General features: G+C 39.9%; 1 protein-coding gene across 1 annotated transcript in view; it reads left to right on the top strand.

Moving 5' to 3' along the window:
* Positions 1-12,975: 12,975 nt before the first annotated feature.
* Positions 12,976-17,720, top strand: part of E2F2 (E2F transcription factor 2) — a 199,982-nt gene continuing 195,237 nt past the window's right edge. Inside the window, exon 1 of the mRNA XM_044059979.1 lies at positions 12,976-13,621. Coding sequence (XP_043915914.1) covers positions 13,376-13,621 — 246 coding nt within the window. The 5' untranslated portion in view covers positions 12,976-13,375. The remainder of the gene's footprint in view (positions 13,622-17,720) is intronic.

Below are 17,720 nucleotides of genomic sequence, written 5' to 3'. Positions count from 1 at the left end.
ATTCACCAGCTGAGCAGGAGAGGACACTAGCAACTGATCCCGCGACATGCTAGAAGGAATAGACAAGGACTTTAAAAGACTCCGGGGGATGTGTGTGATCGAAAGGGGTTTTTGGCTGGTGGGGTACTATGTATAATAAAAGTGCTATATCAAGTAAAAAGTACTTTAGGAGCAAGTGCTAGGCTTTACAGATAGAGAATATTCTACTTAGGAATCAAGTAGAGCTGAGCTTTTTAGATATAGAATACGCTGGTTAGATCAGCCGTACAGTTCAAGGAAGGCTGTTTTAAGGGAGAATTTGAAGAGTGGACTTTAGGTAGCCCGAATAGTTTAACCTTGATTAACCGCCGCTGCTCTTGTGTGCTCCTGTGGCAACTCCGTGCTAAATTGCGCTAAAGCACGCTAAAGCGTGCTTTATAGCAGGGGGCTGGAAAAAACAGGAAATGACCCAAAATGGCCAATGAATTACCAGTTACTGTCTCTAACCACTCCTCTGAGGACAAACAGGCAGCTCAGTACTCCCCACTCTCACTGGTGAGTAAAGAAACTTCCCTCTGGCCACACAAGAAAATGGAGGAACACAGGAACCAAATACAAAGCCCAGGGATCAGCAAAATCTGATCACTGGAACAACTAGCTAGGAAAGTTAGGAAAGCAGAAGTATTTTTTTGTTTTTTTTAGTTTATTTACACACACAGACAGAAAATACAGTAAATGCTTGGTCTTTCGACTAAATGCTATCAAAGGCTAGTACACTTGAGTGTATTAGCCTGTAGGTTAACTTATAAGCAAACCTTAAGCTAAGAAGTGCAGTCAACAATTTAAGCTCAGAAAAACAGAGAAAACAGGTAATATCACAATAATATATGCAGAAACAGTGGTCGAAATGCACAAAAGGTCGAAAAAAGCAATAAAAATGCTTAAAAAATACTTATAATCAAGAAAGTCACTTTTTCTGCTCTCTGCTGCCTTAGGAACTCTGCAGGGGACCACGAGGAGCTATGCCAAGTTCTCTAATGCCAGAAAAGCCCGCCAAAGCGTGCTTTATAGCAGGGGCTGGAAAAAACAGGAAATGACCCAAAATGGCCAATGAATTACCAGTTACTGTCTCTAACCACTCCTCTGAGGACAAACAGGCAGCTCAGTACTCCCCACTCTCACTGGTGAGTAAAGAAACTTCCCTCTGGCCACACAAGAAAATGGAGGAACACAGGAACCAAATACAAAGCCCAGGGATCAGCAAAATCTGATCACTGGAACAACTAGCTAGGAAAGTTAGGAAAGCAGAAGTATTTTTTTGTTTTTTAGTTTTTTTACACACACAGACAGAAAATACAGTAAATGCTTGGTCTTTCGACTAAATGCTATCAAAGGCTAGTACACTTGAGTGTATTAGCCTGTAGGTTAACTTTATATACATGGAGACTATAAAATTTAGGAGATGAAATTTGATGTGGGCTTATGTGGTATTAGCCTGGCTTGGTGCAGGAGCAGAGCCAGTTGTTAGTGAAGTGTTTTTTGAGCAGAATTTTGAATTGGTGTAGGTTGGTAGCATTTAGGATGTGTTGAGGGATTGAGTTCCAAAGTTTAGAAATGTGGTGGGAGTAGAGGGTGTCCCTGGCTTTGTTTTTGCTTTTGGATACTTGGAGGAGTGTTTTGTACAAGGATCGGAGTTGCAGAGTGTTGGTATATGGTTGGAGTAATTGTTGTAGTGCTGGGGTTCTGTTTGGCTGATATATTAGTTGGTAAGTAAAGACAAGTCGGGTATAGGTTAGTTGTTGTGGGAATTCTAGCCAATGTATTTGTTGTAGAGCAGAGCAGTGGTGGGACCTATATGGGGAGCTAGTGGCGAACTTGACTATTGTATTGTAGGCTGATTCAAGTTTGGTAAGGTCAGTTTTGTTAAGGTTATTAAAGATGGGAGAAGCATAGAGAAAAGTAGATAAGAGATTAGTCCTGGTGATGCTTAGTCTAAAATGGCTAGTTAGGAAAGGATTAATTCGGTAAAGAGTTTGATGTGTGTTTTTTAATGGTTTGAGAGAGCTGTAGGTCGAATTTTAATTTGCTATCAATTGTGACACCTAGTAATTTGGTATGTGAGCTGGTGTTTATAATTGTGTCATTGGAGGAGTGGATTTGAAAAGTGGCTGAGGGATAGGGTGTTTTGGTGGGGAGAAAGAACATGAGTTTGGTCTTGTTTGGGTTCAGTATGAGGTTAGTGTTAGTTGCCTCTTTTTCCCTAAATGACACCCTAAAGTTGAAAGCAGGGAAGACTGCCTTCCTCTTTGCATACATGTCAGTCTTTTGACAGACACTGGCCTGCAGGCAGTGTATGTGAGCGTATGTATGGCAGTTATGCCAGCTGTATGTGTTCCCACATCTGTCCCTGTGTCTGTAGCTACCATCCTAAAAGTCCAAGCTGTATGCAGTCTATAGCTACTGTATGTCCCTTGTGTTCACAGGAGTTGGCATGTGCAGAGGATAAGGGGGACAGCAGACGACAGACAATTTCAGTCCTGCTGAAAATGAAACCCTGTTGCAGGTACTCATGACCATTGAAGGTGAATAATTGGGAGTAGCGTGCTAATCAGCCTTTATGGGACTAGTTCTGGTACACACTGATCCATAGCACCAATACTGTGAATGAGCAGAAATGCATATCACAATAATGTTGTAAATGTTTTATTAACCTGATAGAATGTGCCACGTCAAAGGCATGTACAATAGCAGCACAGGGGCTAGCCATAGGGGATTCACCAGGGCCCACCAGGCTACTGGATTTGGAGAAGGTTTTTGTATCTTTAATTGGAGACAACAGTATTCTAATCATACCAGGAGGAGTTGACACTGGTATTAGGATTAATGAACCCCAATGCATCTCAATGAATGATGCACCAGGTTAGTAATATACAAGCAGAGCAGATAACTCTACAGCAGCAATGCACCTACCATTTGTAGGCTGACCACATCATTCACTACTTATATTTTGTTAAAGGAACATGGGGTATTCAGCCATATCAGTATGGGAGGGATGATAGCAGAGGTATGTTTGGATTCTGAATTTCTTCCTGCCTGAACATCTTTAGCAAGCAGGCTGCAAGGTCAGAATTTTAGCACAGGTAATCATGTTTCCTCTGATGTGTCTTATGTTCTGAATTTAGAAGCCAGACCATTGCTATGGTAACACATGCAGATGCTAGGGCAAGACAACAGGCTTATGTTGGCACCCATACAGGGATTGATGATGATAACAAGACACAAATAGCTGAATCACAGTCAGGTGATACAAGGGCACCACCTGTGTCCATCCTGGATGGATATCCACCTGCAGTACAGGGTGACACTGCAACATCACCCACAGTTAAAGCTGTGGCAGTACAGCAGGAGCACTCACTGTCCTTACTGGGGGAGAGGTCTCCCATAGCTGCAGTACCAGTGATGCTTCCCCTGTGGGTGTCGCAGCAGATGAGCACACTGCATCTCATATGGGTACACCCATCACAGCACAGCCCTTTAGTGTGCCCAGTACTATTACATGTCACAGCTGACCACTGACATGCAGACTGCATTCAGGATCAATCAGCACATCTGCCACAGTATCACCCTGGTAGTCTGTTTTTGTCAAGTATTGCATTTCTGAGGGTGTAACCCAGTACTACTACTATTGTCTAGGGGCAATATTGTGATTGGTCTTTTGAGTTCCATGGTAACATGCACTGCTTCTGTTTCCACATCCATGTGGAGGACTGCGTTAGGTTAGGGTACATGCCTGTAGCTGTAGTGTAGGAAGGCCATCACAAGGTATACAGTCATAATGTGTGTCAGGAAATGTATCACTGCAACAAGCTAGTGGAGGGACGTAGGTCACACTCACATAGTGGCACCTCAGTCACATCAAAAATAGTGTTGTTTCTGACACAATCTACTATTTCTCTCAATGAGATTCCCCCATCTCCACCTCCAACCAAGAAAGTGCATGTGTGTGTGTGTGTGTGTGTGTGTGTGTGTGTGTGTGTGTGTGTGTGTGTGTGTGTGTGTGTGTGTGTATACAGCCATGTACACTGTGTCCCTTAACATCTAAGGATAAGATGATTACTGTGAACCATTCCACCCTTGATCATCCGTGGTATAATTATTTATTTTATGTTATTTTATTTATTTCTCTTTCATTACAGGGAAGTTCCAACAGGGGTTTATCCCATTTTCAGCTGAGGCCCTGGGAGAAAAGCTCCACATATTAGGCAAGTAGATTTAAAGACAAAAAATGACATTTTGTAAAATACTTTTGAGTTTACATGAAAACACAATTATAAGAATACATCTAGAACACATTATATTACATACAGTTGCCTATGAATTTAAGGAACTACATTTTTTCATGAGGTAGCTGGTTACAGAGAAATACATCAACTGTCTATCTATGTAGTTATGTAAAGTGCTTATCAATTAGAGGTACAGAGAAATGTAGCAAAGGCGGCAAGGGATTTACCTGGAGGTAGAACTTAAGAGGAGACATTATATGAAACATTAGGCAGATTGAGGTAGAGAGCTTGTATAGACCTGCATTAAGGAAAATAGAGATAGTGGAAGTTTTCTGTGTACAGGGTAGAGTGTCAGCCTGTAGACGAATAGTAAGAATGACAGCTGTGGGAGAATATACAGTGAGCTTTCTTACTGACAGAGATATAAAGTTACATACGTATGACTGGGGTACAGAAATGGAAGTAAAGGGAGTCTAACTCTGAAGCTGGAGCTTAGGTTGAGTACGGATGGGGGGTAGCCTGGGGTAGTGCATGAGATAACCAGTTATTTAGCAGGTGTTTCTTTAGTGACATTTTGAAGATATGCAGTAAGTGTAGCTGCCTTATTTTGAGGGGGGGGGGGTGGATATAGTTCCAGAATTCTGCTTCCTGGTTAGAGTATAGTGAGCCTCCTGCGCTATTTCATTTTGTGATGGATAGAAAGACTTTGCTGATGAATCGTAGGGCTCCATTAGTGGTACAGAGTTGTAGTATTTCTTTTACAGTTGGGCATTTTTCTGGGGAGTTTATTAGTTTATGGGCTGTAATAAGTTGATGGTAGTTAAAGTGTTTTTTAAGGTCTATCCAGTTAAGTTTTTTTAGTGCTATGCAATGGTGTTTTTTTTTTTTTTTTTTGAGGATTACTGTTTGTTGTAGGCTGTCTCTAATTTATTTTTGTAAGGATGGAAGTAAGCATGTTTGTGCTATTGGTTTTTCTGCAGTTATTAGTGAGGAATTTCCTAGTCCTGTAGAGGGATCCTAGTTTTCAGTTTTTTTTTTTTTGGATGGCTAGGGCTAGGTGTCGGTCATATCTGAGATTATCATGAAGCATTACTCCAAGGAGTTTTGCCTGTGTGACATATTCTATTTTTGTTTAGCTTATTTTTTATTGTTGAGGTGTGTACACTATCAAGTAGGGAGATGTGGAACAGTGAAGGCTGGGGTGGAGTTTGGTTTGTTAATGATAAAACAGAATTTACAAAGTGGGTTTTGAATTCAATTGCTGTATTACCTGGGTATTTTGAGGTTGTGCTGGACTGGGGATAGAGGGTTGCTGGGGGTTAGCAGTGATTTTACCGACTGCCAGAATAGTTTGAGGTTATTTTCTGGATATTTTGTACATTTGTAAAATATTCTTTTTTGTCATTAAGTATTTTTTTTTTAATTTCTGAGATCTCTATAATGCTAAATGAGATGTATGTTTTGTATAAGTTTTCCAGACCCGGTCTCTATTTAATAGTTGTTGCCTAGTAGCCTTTCTTAGCCAGGATGCTGGAATGAATTTGACTCCTTTATTTCTGAGTGAGGTATGCTTATTTAGGATGGTTAGGAAGACATGATTAAAATGAGTATCTTCTTCATCTAGTGGTAATGTTTTAGGCAGCTCCAGCTGTATTGTTTTAGAGTTGTTATAAAGCATTCAGGATTGAAATTCTGCAGGTTATGAACTCGTTAGTATGTTACTTGCTTCTGAAAGTTTAGCTGCTGTCTGATAGTGTAGGGGAGTAGCTGGTCACTAATGTCTGGTAAGGGTCCAGTGGGTTTGATGTTTTGGGGCTTATTTGAAAGAATCCAGTCTAGTGTGGTTCCTTTGCTAGATGTTTTGTGGGTCCTGGTAGTGACATTTAATAGTTGTGAGATTCTGAATAAGGTTAAATCAAGTGAGGTATTTATTTGTTTCCAGTCAATATTTCATCACATAAGATTATAGTCTCTTTTTTATATTGTGATACAGCTACAGAAGGACTTCTTCAATCGTGGCTAGATTGTTTTCATGAGGAATGTATAGTCAGTTGTATTAAGCAGATTGATTTACTGTTATTAAGCTTGAGTTGGGTAATGAGAATTTCATCTCTGAATTTTGGGGTAGTGAGGATGGTGAGTTACTTCTAGGGTGTTTTTAAAAATTATTGCTACTCTACCTTCTCTTTCTGTTTGTCTGTCTGACCTGATTATGTTATCTCCAGGGGGTGTGTTTTGTTATTAGCTATTTCTGGCTTTAGCCAAGTTTCAGTAGTTATAAGTATGTCAGGGTTATAGTGTGAGAGGGCTGCATGCAGATCATGGGTCTTGTTACATATGCTTCAAAAATGTGTGTTTAGGAGAAATAGGTTGTGAACCGAGTTGTGGTTTGTGAGAGGAGTTGTGTCATTTTGAAGGAGTGTGGTTGGTTCTGACTGCATATTGGTGCCTGGGCCAGGGTTGGGTGGATATCCCCCCTTTGGAGCAGCTTAATTATGGTATGCAGATATGTGTAGAAAAATCTAGCCTTTTTATGTGAATGTAAGTAGATGGAGAATGATGACTTACTGAGTATTAAGTGTTTAAAAGTGTGTGTGTTTAGTAGTGAGTGTGGATATAGTTCAGGAGATATGTTTGAAAAATGTTGTTTGTTAGAGGTCTGTTGTGGATTTGTGGGAGAGAAACTGGGCGGATGTAACTGTGATTGTAAGATTATGATGTGTGTGAGAAGGGTGAGTAGTGTTATGGTAATTGCAAAAGAAAGTTTTGCTCTTGAAAGAAATATAAGGATTGACAGGATATTGTGTAGTGTATATTTAGGGTGGTTATGGTGTATTATTGAAAGTTGCAAGAGTATTAGACATGATAGATGCCTTAATGATGACGGAGGATGGCAGGTGTTGCTAGGGGCAGTTATTAGTTAATTGTGAGAAGTGGACGTGGGTCAGAAAGTATAAATGTAGGTGTAGTGTGGCTGAGTGGGAATTGGGGTTTGGGTAGGGGAGCATAGTGAAGCCCGAGCGGAACAAGGGTAGAACGGAGTGTGGCCCACACACAGAGTGTTGTATTTTCAAGATAAATAGTCAGTAGAGCTGCATTTAGACGTGAGATGAGCTTATTAAGGCAATATTACAGAAATTAATCTAACACAAGCGAAGAATATTTTGTGCCGGTGTTTCTGACAGTGATGAAAATAGCATCAGACTGGCAGACTGTACCATGTTAGCAAGTACATTGAGTAAACTGTCTTACTAATCTTCATTTAAGATTAGAGTCTTAGCTGTACACAAGTTTGTTTTTTTGTTAGGGACTGTAATACAAGTGTATTTTTTAGACTTTCCCCTAGCATAAGATGTTACTGTTAGAAATAGGGTCAGGATATAATATTGTTAGATAAGTAACTATTGGGTGGAAAAAAAATATTGATTTAGTTTTAGTGGAAGTTTCTGGAGCCCTCTAGTAGTGTACACACAGTAAGGTAGCTAGATACATTAACTAGAGAGCACACCAGTAGTTTATGATTATGAGTTCAACATTAATCACACTTTAAATGTTCTTTTTCCATTGGGGGAGGAGTTCTTGGTTGTGGATGACTGGTCTCACTGAGTATACTGGCAAAGTTTACAGGAAAGCGGATGGTGATGCACTTTATAAATATTTTGTTTTACTGTCTGCAGCAGAAACAGAAGAAAACAGGCAGAGCAACGCACAGTTAGCAGATGAAGGGAGAAAAATGAAACATAAACTGTGCTTAATATTGGAGAGACTTGTAGAGTTTAGGAAAATATACATATGATGTCAGAGACACAGTGCGACCCAACCATGCACTGACAAACACAGCTTTTCATTAACACTGCATGCACCATATTTATTGTATGTGACACTTCACTATCACTGTTTGCTCATTGGGAACCATAGTTTCATCCTAGATATCACAGCTTTGCCTGTGCTGCTGTGTATTGTGTCAAGGTGTGCATTATGCGGTTACTGCTTGTTACAGTTCTACCTTACTATCATCAGCAGATGTTGTTGCCATGACAGCATACCTGTAGTGTGTATCCATAGTCCTATGGACATCATGCCATAAGTTGGACAGGTACTGCGTGTTGTAGAATACCTCATTGCAGAATAAGGCGCTTAAATATATACTTCAGAAATTTCCATTGGTCAAATAGTAAATCCAGCACCTTGGAGATTTACTTTCATTTCTGAAAAGTATATCAGAATAGTAAAGTAAAGAAGTGATACAAGTGCATGGTGCCCACTCTCCAAAATCATTACTGTAACTTGCAAGTAATGACTGAGCAATAATCGTGACTTTCTTATCAAGAATTCCCTTTATTAGTGTTTCAGGCTATTACGTATTGCAGGGGTATGCTATTAGTGGTTATGCCTGTGCTTCCCTTAGTTTCAGGTTGTGCTAATCTACTTGTGGCTTCACATACACAGATGGCTACTAATGTATGTTCCTTACAGTTTCTATGCCTGTTAACTATTCCACAACATCTGATTGTCATCTGCTTTGTAGAAATGTCATTCTGATTAATATTACAGTTGGTGTTTCATGTTTCTTCATGTTGTGTGTTGCAGAGTGGTGCCATCTGTGTTCACATAGCCACATAACAGCATCTGTACATATTCACACATGTTGCATACCATACAGCAGGCTCTAGTGTTGTGCATTACACTTTACTATATGAATGAGTAACATAGAGTGTCGGATGCTGTGTGTTACCTGTTGTAATAGCAAATCTGTTGAGGGGGGCTTGGAACATTCTGTGTGTTTCCCCCTGCACTGGAGAACAGGGAGTATCCTCCATGAATCCTGTTGCACCATTCACCAAAAAAAAAAAAAAAAACCATCATACATGAGTCTTAGTGACTTTGGTGAGTACCATGATCTGAGCTGGGTACTATTCTTTCTGGGATTGTGTAAGGTCATACATGCCGGCTAGTGGTTTATCTGGTCTCACTGCACAATGTGCACCATTATTTATTAATCTGGGGATCCAGGTTTCCTGAAAGGCAAAACATCAAATAAAAGTAAAACAATATCCAGTGAAAAGGTGACACAGCAAAACCCAATTACCAAGGTTTAAATGACACAAGCCTAACACAATCAAGGCTAATACTAAAAATACCCAGCAAATGTAGAGACAAAAATACCGGTAGCACATTTCATTTATTTATTTTATTTTGACATTTGTGTAAGACTAATGCATGTTACAATTCATCTTTTTTCTCTGGAAGCTATTTTTGTTAAGTTTGGCATGCTGGTTAAGGTCTTCACCTTATTAACACAAGCTATAGGGTCATATTCTTACCTTGAGTTATTGGTTAGGCTTAAAATTGCCCTTTAGGGCAGTTAGTGTAGTATTCACCTATGAACCTTAAAGCAATTACATTCATCTGACAACAAATAGGGAAATGACCCCTGCATGTGTGATTTGTGAATGTCTGCTGGGACTAAGTCTCCAGAGCTAAATGGCTTAAATGCTGCAGGTGTTAAATGTAACTTCTAAGAAATTCCCCTTTATTTTAGGGCAATGCATCTGTTTAAGAGAAGGTGGATGTGCCTCTGACAAGGTGCACTTTTAAAAACACACTGCTTTCCCCAGGAAGTTCTCTGCTAAGCATTTCACACCTAAGGGATAAAAAAAACATGAGCCCTGTCCTTTGAAATGCAGGTTAGTCTTAGCACTTGGCACACAAAGGAACTTGCATTTTATGAAGAGTATTTTCTTTATTTAAAAAAAAAAAAAAAAAAAAAAGACTTCTTATTTTTCTTAGTTGTAACTTACCAGAGACCTGGTCAAGAGCTACTGAAGGGTTTGCTGCTATTTTACCAAATCTGAAGAAATGTCTACAATCAATGATAACTTTCTAAATGAAATAACTTCTACCTTGAGCTCAGTGATAGCATTCTTAAAATCATTTGGGGTTCTGCCAGAAGAGAAAAGCTGCCTTAAGTGTGGCTATAAAACATTCCTTATTGCTCATAGATCATCCTTCACTTGGAAATGTAGAGCAAGGAAATACAGAAGTAAAAGTGGTCTGCTGACTGGAACATTTTTTGAGAAAACTAAATTGCCTGTCCAATCGCTTGTGAAGATAGCCAGCGATGTTGTAATGTACTTGCTCACTGACTGTTTCGCGCAGGAATGCGCATGGCCAGACTGACTGACAGGCCTAATGCCTGTGATGCCTGCAAATGATGAATGATTGGCATGGCATGCCATACAGATTTGCCAGTGACATCAGGCAAATATTTGATTGTTGATTAGTTTCTATCTAAAGTAAGTTCTCTCTTCCTCAATGGAGTGCGATCACAGAATTGGTATATTGTAGCTGGGGGTGTGCAGGGTGCATTCCTTACAAGGGGGGTGCAGGGGGGCATGCCCACCTGCAAAAGCAAAGGGAAAACAGTAACGTAAGGATGCACATCACTGGTAATACCCTGTCACTTCTTACCTTTACACCAGTGTTTACCTTTGAAATATGTAACGCCGTTCTTGTAGTACTTTACCCAGATAGTCTACTGGTGGGTCAGGAAGGTCCCTATCAGTATAGCTGCACCACCTTGAAGTGTCGGCTAAATCAATGGTGAATTGGTATCAGTCCTTACAAGATGTCTGCACTTGGAAACTTCTCCAGGATCCAGTGTTACCTGGGAGTCCTGGAAAGGAAGTCTTGATTGATGATTGTGTTTTTGTAAGAGCAAAGTATAATAGTGGGAGAAACATGGCAAAATTGGACAGGTGGTTGTTTGGAATGTATGACTGCACTGAAAAAGTTTATCTTACATTTGTGGACAGAAGAGATGTAGCTACATTACTACCTATCATCCAACAACATGTGTTACCTGGAACAACCATTATTTCAGACAACTTACTAAGGCAAATGCTCAAATACTACACCCATCTGACAGTAAATCACAGTCAAACTTTTGTGGAAGGCTGTGGTCATGTTGCAAGAAACAATTTAAAACCATGAATGGCACCTGGGCAGATACGGTCACTAGCTATTTAGACAAATTCATGTGGAGATGTAAATACAGGGGAGATTTTGATCACGTATTTACTTCTTTTCTTGGTCACACAAGGGAATTTCAGGAAGCTCACCTAAGAGAGTGTACTGAGATATTCCCATCCAGTGAAACTGAAAATGAAGGAGGTTCTGAACCGTGCCCTGGAAATCATATGGACACCTCGGACATTGATATTGCCAAGGAGAACGAGCATCCTTTGCTCTGACACTTCCCCCTTCTTAATACTTTGACAGTTTAAATGTATAGTGCATAGTGCTGCTTTCTTGGGTGTGTGTTGCTTATTATGTATTAGAAAATGTGCACCCCCATATTCATTTTAGATTTTAAGTATTTCATTAAACATAGTTCTTTATAAGAACGCATGTCCAGTGCATCATCTCTGCTCTATTATATTCTGCTTACTCTCAATCATAACATAGTGCTAAATGACATGCTTTTGTGTTTCCTGTTATTATAATATGTTCCTCTGGTTTGTTTTTACAGTGGTTCTCTCTTTTTCCCCACCTTGGACTCTGTAAGTTCATGGTTAGTACTAGTTTAGCTGCCCTCATGGGGCTTTATAAGCTTAGCAAATTTCCTTTGGTAAGGATCCAACGCTGCACTTTTTGTTTGGGAAGTAAACACCTTAACCACTATGCCAGCTCCATTGTATGTGTCGCCCCTTAATTGCCGACCTATGGCTACCTACTGCATCCACATACTGCACAACCACAGATGTTTACACTGCTGTTTTGTTATAATTAAGAATGGTATATTTTTATTGCTGCATTTTATATCATATTGAAGCATTATACCATAAAAGTATTCAGGTAAGTGACATCAGTAGTATATTTATTTCTGTTATGTTTATATAGCGTTTTTACATGTTTACTGTAATATCTATATAAATTGTTTAAGTCAGTTAAGCTAGAAGGTGCCCTGAGCTGATAAATAGTGAAGACACCACTATGAATATTTATTAAATGCACGTTAACGTCATCAGTATTAGGCAGGGCGTGCTACTGTGTGGGGAGGGGGTAGACGGATACAGGACAATCTATTTTGTTGGACGATACAAAGTACAAACGCTAATGACAGACATATTGACAGTTTGCAATCCTCAGTGAGTTACAAGAAAATAAATCTGTGGAATACGTAAAAAATATGAGGCAAAATCAAGGCAAGCTGTTAAGTATAGCCATTACTCAGCGTATACTAAATTACTGTCATTGTGGAACTGAGACTATCTTAATTGTATGTAGGAAAACAACTGTCTGTTACAACAATTCAAATGTCTAACTTTCTAAAAGGCTGTTTTCGCCCTAGTTAAAAGGATCTTAATCGCAGCTTCCAGACAGCAAAGTTCAGTAACAACAAATGCAGTTAAGGGTACACGCGCATAAAGGCAACTGCCCCTTTAAAATAGCCACCTGTTTCCTAACGCAGTATGCAAATATACCATTGTAGAGCGTCTAAAGGGGCGGGAGAAATCTCTTCCAATCAAAATACAAAATTTTCAGTCTGGTTGTTGCTGCAAAAATTCAGCCAATTAATGCAGAGCATATTTTGTTGGATTGTAGCATTGATGGATTTGCAGCCAATCACAATACTACAATTTTCGCGGGAGATCTGAATTTCGCGGTATGTACTTTCGCGCTAAAATTAAGAAAAGAAAAAAGTGAAAGCACTCTCACCAGAACAGCTGGGACAGCAAAGTAGCATGATATCAGAACTGGCAGGTGGAGTTAGAGCTACCGTTTACGTTAAGCAATATATTTCGTGTATTTAATTATAGCCGAGAGAAGTCCCGGTTGATCGCGATTTCCTGCTCTTTGTGCGCAAACTCCTATTATATAGATTTATGTGTTGGTAAGTCCGGTGTACCGGAGCCGAACCGGGAGTGGGGGAAACACTTTGCCAGCAAGGAGGAATATATAAAAACAGTGTGCAGGATTTCGCCGACCAACTCAGCTGTGCAGTGTTGTCTGTTTTGTTTTTTGCGTTGCTTTATTAGAAAGTACACACTGTTGTCAAAATCTGTAGCTATATTAGCGGAGTGGAAGGAAGGGGCTCTGTGGCCCCCGTCATGATCCGTGTACCAAAGGTGGTGGCCCCGGCGTCGTCGCACCGGAAAACGGCTACACTATGCTTCAGCGAGACTGAGCTCCTAATACCCGCATCTACAGTCTCATTATGTAGCCCTCCGGTTCAATGTACTGTTCTTGGTCAGCTGTCCGTTTCTGATCCTTCTGGACGGGGTTGCCGTTTGTCAGCCACGCCGCAGGGACCCGATCTCCGAGGAGCCACTGCTACCCTTGCTGCTCGATTGCCGGTAATGACGTGTGTATTTGTGATTGCGTGTCGTTGTGCTTAATGCTTTGCTTCTTAAGATGATTCTCATGTAATGTTTAATTGTTGCCCAACCACCTTTGTGTGTTGCTTACACATTCGTTTACCCAGTGGCCTGCTGGTGGGTTGGATGCAGTTACTATAACTGTTTTTAACTTATGTTATTGGGGGGGGGGGGGCTTGTCTAAGAAAAGCAGCTGTAGTGATGGCCCCAGACAGGTGCAGTAACTGCTGTCAAAGATTTCAGAATGCTTGTCTAGTGTGAAGCTGCCAATAGTGCATTTATCTTGTATAGTGATCTTTTCTGGTATAGAGACTGATCTTGTCACACCCCAGCCTGTGATGTCATACTTTGTACAGGTGTATTTCAGTGTAGGTCACTGGTTAATAGGATGAAAGCACAGTGACAAAGGTCTTTTTGATTTAATGCCCTGCTGCTTCTTGTAGCGTGCCCTGATCGCTGGTGTACATACGTTGTTGGGCATTTTCTTCTGCATCATTACTGCAGTTAATAACGTCCACAACATTTTAAATGGTTTGAATAATTTTTTTGACTGCGACAACTGCTACAATTTTTTTCCTTTACTCTACTGTATTTTGTTTTATGTTTAAATTACCAAGTATAATTAAGTAGCTGTGTCTAGGGTGGCATGAACCTCACTTGATTGTAGCTGGTAATATTTTCTTTAAGGTCGTTTGGTAAGAGACTCCAATGATATGATTTCAGGTAGTGTGGAAAAGTGTTGATGTGTCTTCTTTTGCCATGACCCCTTGCAGTAGTCTGCATAGGGGCATATTCAGGTGGCAGTAGGATGACAATACTTTTTTTTTCTTTCAGATGCAGTCAGTAGTGGAGTAGTAGATCCAGAGGGAGGTAGGACTGATATTGAGAATTCTAAATTGTGATATTGAGGGCTTATCTCATGGAGCTTTTACTCCAAGGTGCATAAAAATGCATCGACACATGTGGGGAATGGAGGACAGCTGTGTGTGGCTGACTAGTTGGGAGAAGGCTGGTCTCTGGATAATATACACAGCTTCTTTGAGGAGGGAAAGAAAGTGTGAAATGCCAATAATCATTGTTTGGAAGGGGTATCTGGTTGGGAAACTTACATATAATAATAATTTAAATACCACTGAATTTTTTTTATAGTAATACTGTTGTAGCCATGTTATGCCTCCTTTACCAGTTTCATCAGTATTAATGTCGAGGAGAGGGTACTACACGTCATATTTTAAAAGACTTGTTTACTACTGAGGCAATTAACTCCTGGGGAAAAAGTCAATAGCTTTTTAGTTGGCTAATATTTACTCTTTCCTTGTAAATGAGGTGTTTGCATAAAAAATCGATTTGCTAGAACTGTGGGTGAGTTAATGTCTGTGAGTGCTTTGTGGTTGTGAGCGAGTGCTGAAACATTTGCTTCTAGAATTTGCGAGAACATGTCTCGTCGGGGTAGAACAATTAAGACACCCCCTTATCAGACTATGATGTACAGTTTTCATTGCTACAGAAATAATCCGTGTGAAACAGATGGCTGGATTATTTAAGGACCTGTGTGATTTGGCTCCTTGACCTCAAAATGTCCTTGTGAAACAACATGCCTACTATAATCACATCTGCTCAATTAATTGCAACTGTTTTGTCTGAGTGAGTCAGCACATGCACAGTATTATACTATTTCACATACTTTGTCCTGTTGCCCATTTTGTACTTTTTTCCCCATACCTGCTCTGTATGAAAATATTTTTACAGCAAGTAATGTATTGCTGCTGCTCTACCCACCCACCTTAATCCCTACTAGTTGCACAAAAAGTCAAACTGGATGCTTTATGTTTACTGGGGGATTGAGTGTGTGCTGTTAACTGCAGTAGTACTCTTGCATTAACCAGTTTTCTTGGCTCTGTGGCAGAGGCAGGTACAATGGTATTTTTTTTCACCACTGTTAAAACAGCTTGTTAGAATCTTCCTTTGCTGTACCAGTAGGAGCTAGGGACTTTGGATTTGATTATCTGCTATCAGTAGGTGATTTCTGCTGGAGTCAGTAAAGCAAATGCCTGAAAGTTGGAGTAGTTTGCAAGACCATTGTAGCCAACTGCCAGATGGCTTTGGTTTGCCATATATGCTCTGGAGACACGAGGGAAAAGCAGAATGTCACCTAGGCTGTTAAACAGGTGTGGTTAAATGCCAAAAACTGCTCTGTAATGGGGACCGTGCTAACAGATGAAAGTGACATTGAACTCTAGGCCAGTGGACATGCTCTCCCCAAAAGAGGAACCAGCAGCAGTAGAAAGTGATTTTGTTAGGAAAGGTTACTGTGGTGGCTGACCAGTTTTTCCATAATATGGTTTTCCATAATATGGTTGTCAAAAGTTGACAAGATCATGTAGAAATGCCGAAGGCTTTGGATAGTGTTGGTGTCACAGTTTTTGCGTGTAAGGCTGGGAACCGTGCCTTTTAACTCTGCCTTTGAGGTGGTGGTCCCCATGTCTATGACATCAGTAGGACTTGTTGGTGGGACATATTTGTGTCCCAAGAGGCTCCCCCATCTGTGGAACAGACTCCTTCTCTACATCCAAGCAGAGACCCTCTTTACCCCTTAAGTGCAACCTGGATAACTGGATGGGGAAAATGCATCCCTGGGATTCCACCCATGTCACTGCTCAAGGGTCTCTGGGACAATAGCCTAGTAACTTCCTATAAGAAGAAGAAAAAAGCGGTGACATGCTCTACTTTTTAGAGGGGATCATGCTCCAACAGTTGTCTTTTTAAATGCATGTTTGGGAACTGGTCAGAATAGTGGAGCAAGTGATTTTGAGAGTAGTAATGCGATTCTGACCTGGCTGAATAAAAGTTGTTTTTGCACAGATACATGGATCTTTGGGAACTTCATTTGTGTTTTGTTTTATAATTATGTGTGTATATAAAGTGTTTGGTCACACACTCTGGAATGTGTTGACTGAAAGCTATATATGGCGAGAAAAACAGTCCTGTGTGTATTTGCTGTGAGTTTTAGCAGTTGGTCTAAAATGCATTTAACTTGAGTAATAGAGAGGAAATGACAATTTTGAGTGTTTAATGTTGCCTCTGATTTTCTGGATTATGCTGGACCTTGGAGGGGTCCAACATTCCCAGCCTCCACAGAATGCTTTCACAGTGGTTGTAATTATGACTGACAATTCTGAAGCCTCTTTCAGATAGTGGTCTTAAAAATGCAAACAGTGACAAGCTTGAATAATACCACTGGGTAGTCGGACTGATGTACCTAAAAATGCAAACAGTGACACGCTTGAATAATACCACTGGGTAGTCAGACTGATGTACCTAAAAAATACAGATTGTTCTATCACTTTTTTTTTTTTTTTTTTTTTTTACTGGTGTCTAAGCTTTTAGAAGAGGAACTCTGAAAAGAAATGTTAAGTAAACAAAGTGCTGTTTCCTTTTAATGGTGGTTGGCATTTCCTGTTATGTAGTACTTTAGTTATTTAAATTTGTGAGGATTTCTATCTTCTGTTACTGTTTTTTTTAAATTTAGTTGTGATATCAGTGGGGTAGGCCTACTGTCTGTTTTCTAATTTCAGGATTACCGCCGGCATTTTATAACAAGGATGAGGTTTAATGTTGTACCCTGAGGCTTATATATATATATATATATATATATATATATATATATATATATATATATATATATATTTTTTTTTTTTTAATTCTGCAATGCGATATTTAAAAGCATGAAAGTATAAGTGGTTGTTTTGATAGGATTCTAAAGGGCTGTTCTTATTGCATTTGGACATCATGTTTGGTGCAATTTATTCAGTTGTGCTTTACATACATACGTCTGTACTACTGCTAGCTGAATACCTAATTTTGTCTGACGTACGCAAGCTGTACATTCATTTTCTAACTTAATTACACTAAATTTTTCTCCAATACTGTATGTGTTTTTTCCCTGCATCTAGCATTTTGCCACTGTCGCCAACCATTTTAGTCTGTCTAATCTTTAGGTTACTTTAATCAGTGTCTTCTACTGGCCAGATATCCTGTATTTGCCTGTTTATAAGCCCTAACTCTGTCGCTATTGCTT

This window comes from Protopterus annectens, chromosome 1.part2, assembly GCF_019279795.1.
Source record: "Protopterus annectens isolate FY-2018-M chromosome 1.part2, PAN1.0, whole genome shotgun sequence".
Lineage (NCBI taxonomy): Eukaryota > Metazoa > Chordata > Ceratodontiformes > Protopteridae > Protopterus > Protopterus annectens.
The sequence above is the reverse complement of the archived record's forward strand: the minus strand, read 5'-3'. Positions and strand labels throughout refer to the sequence as shown.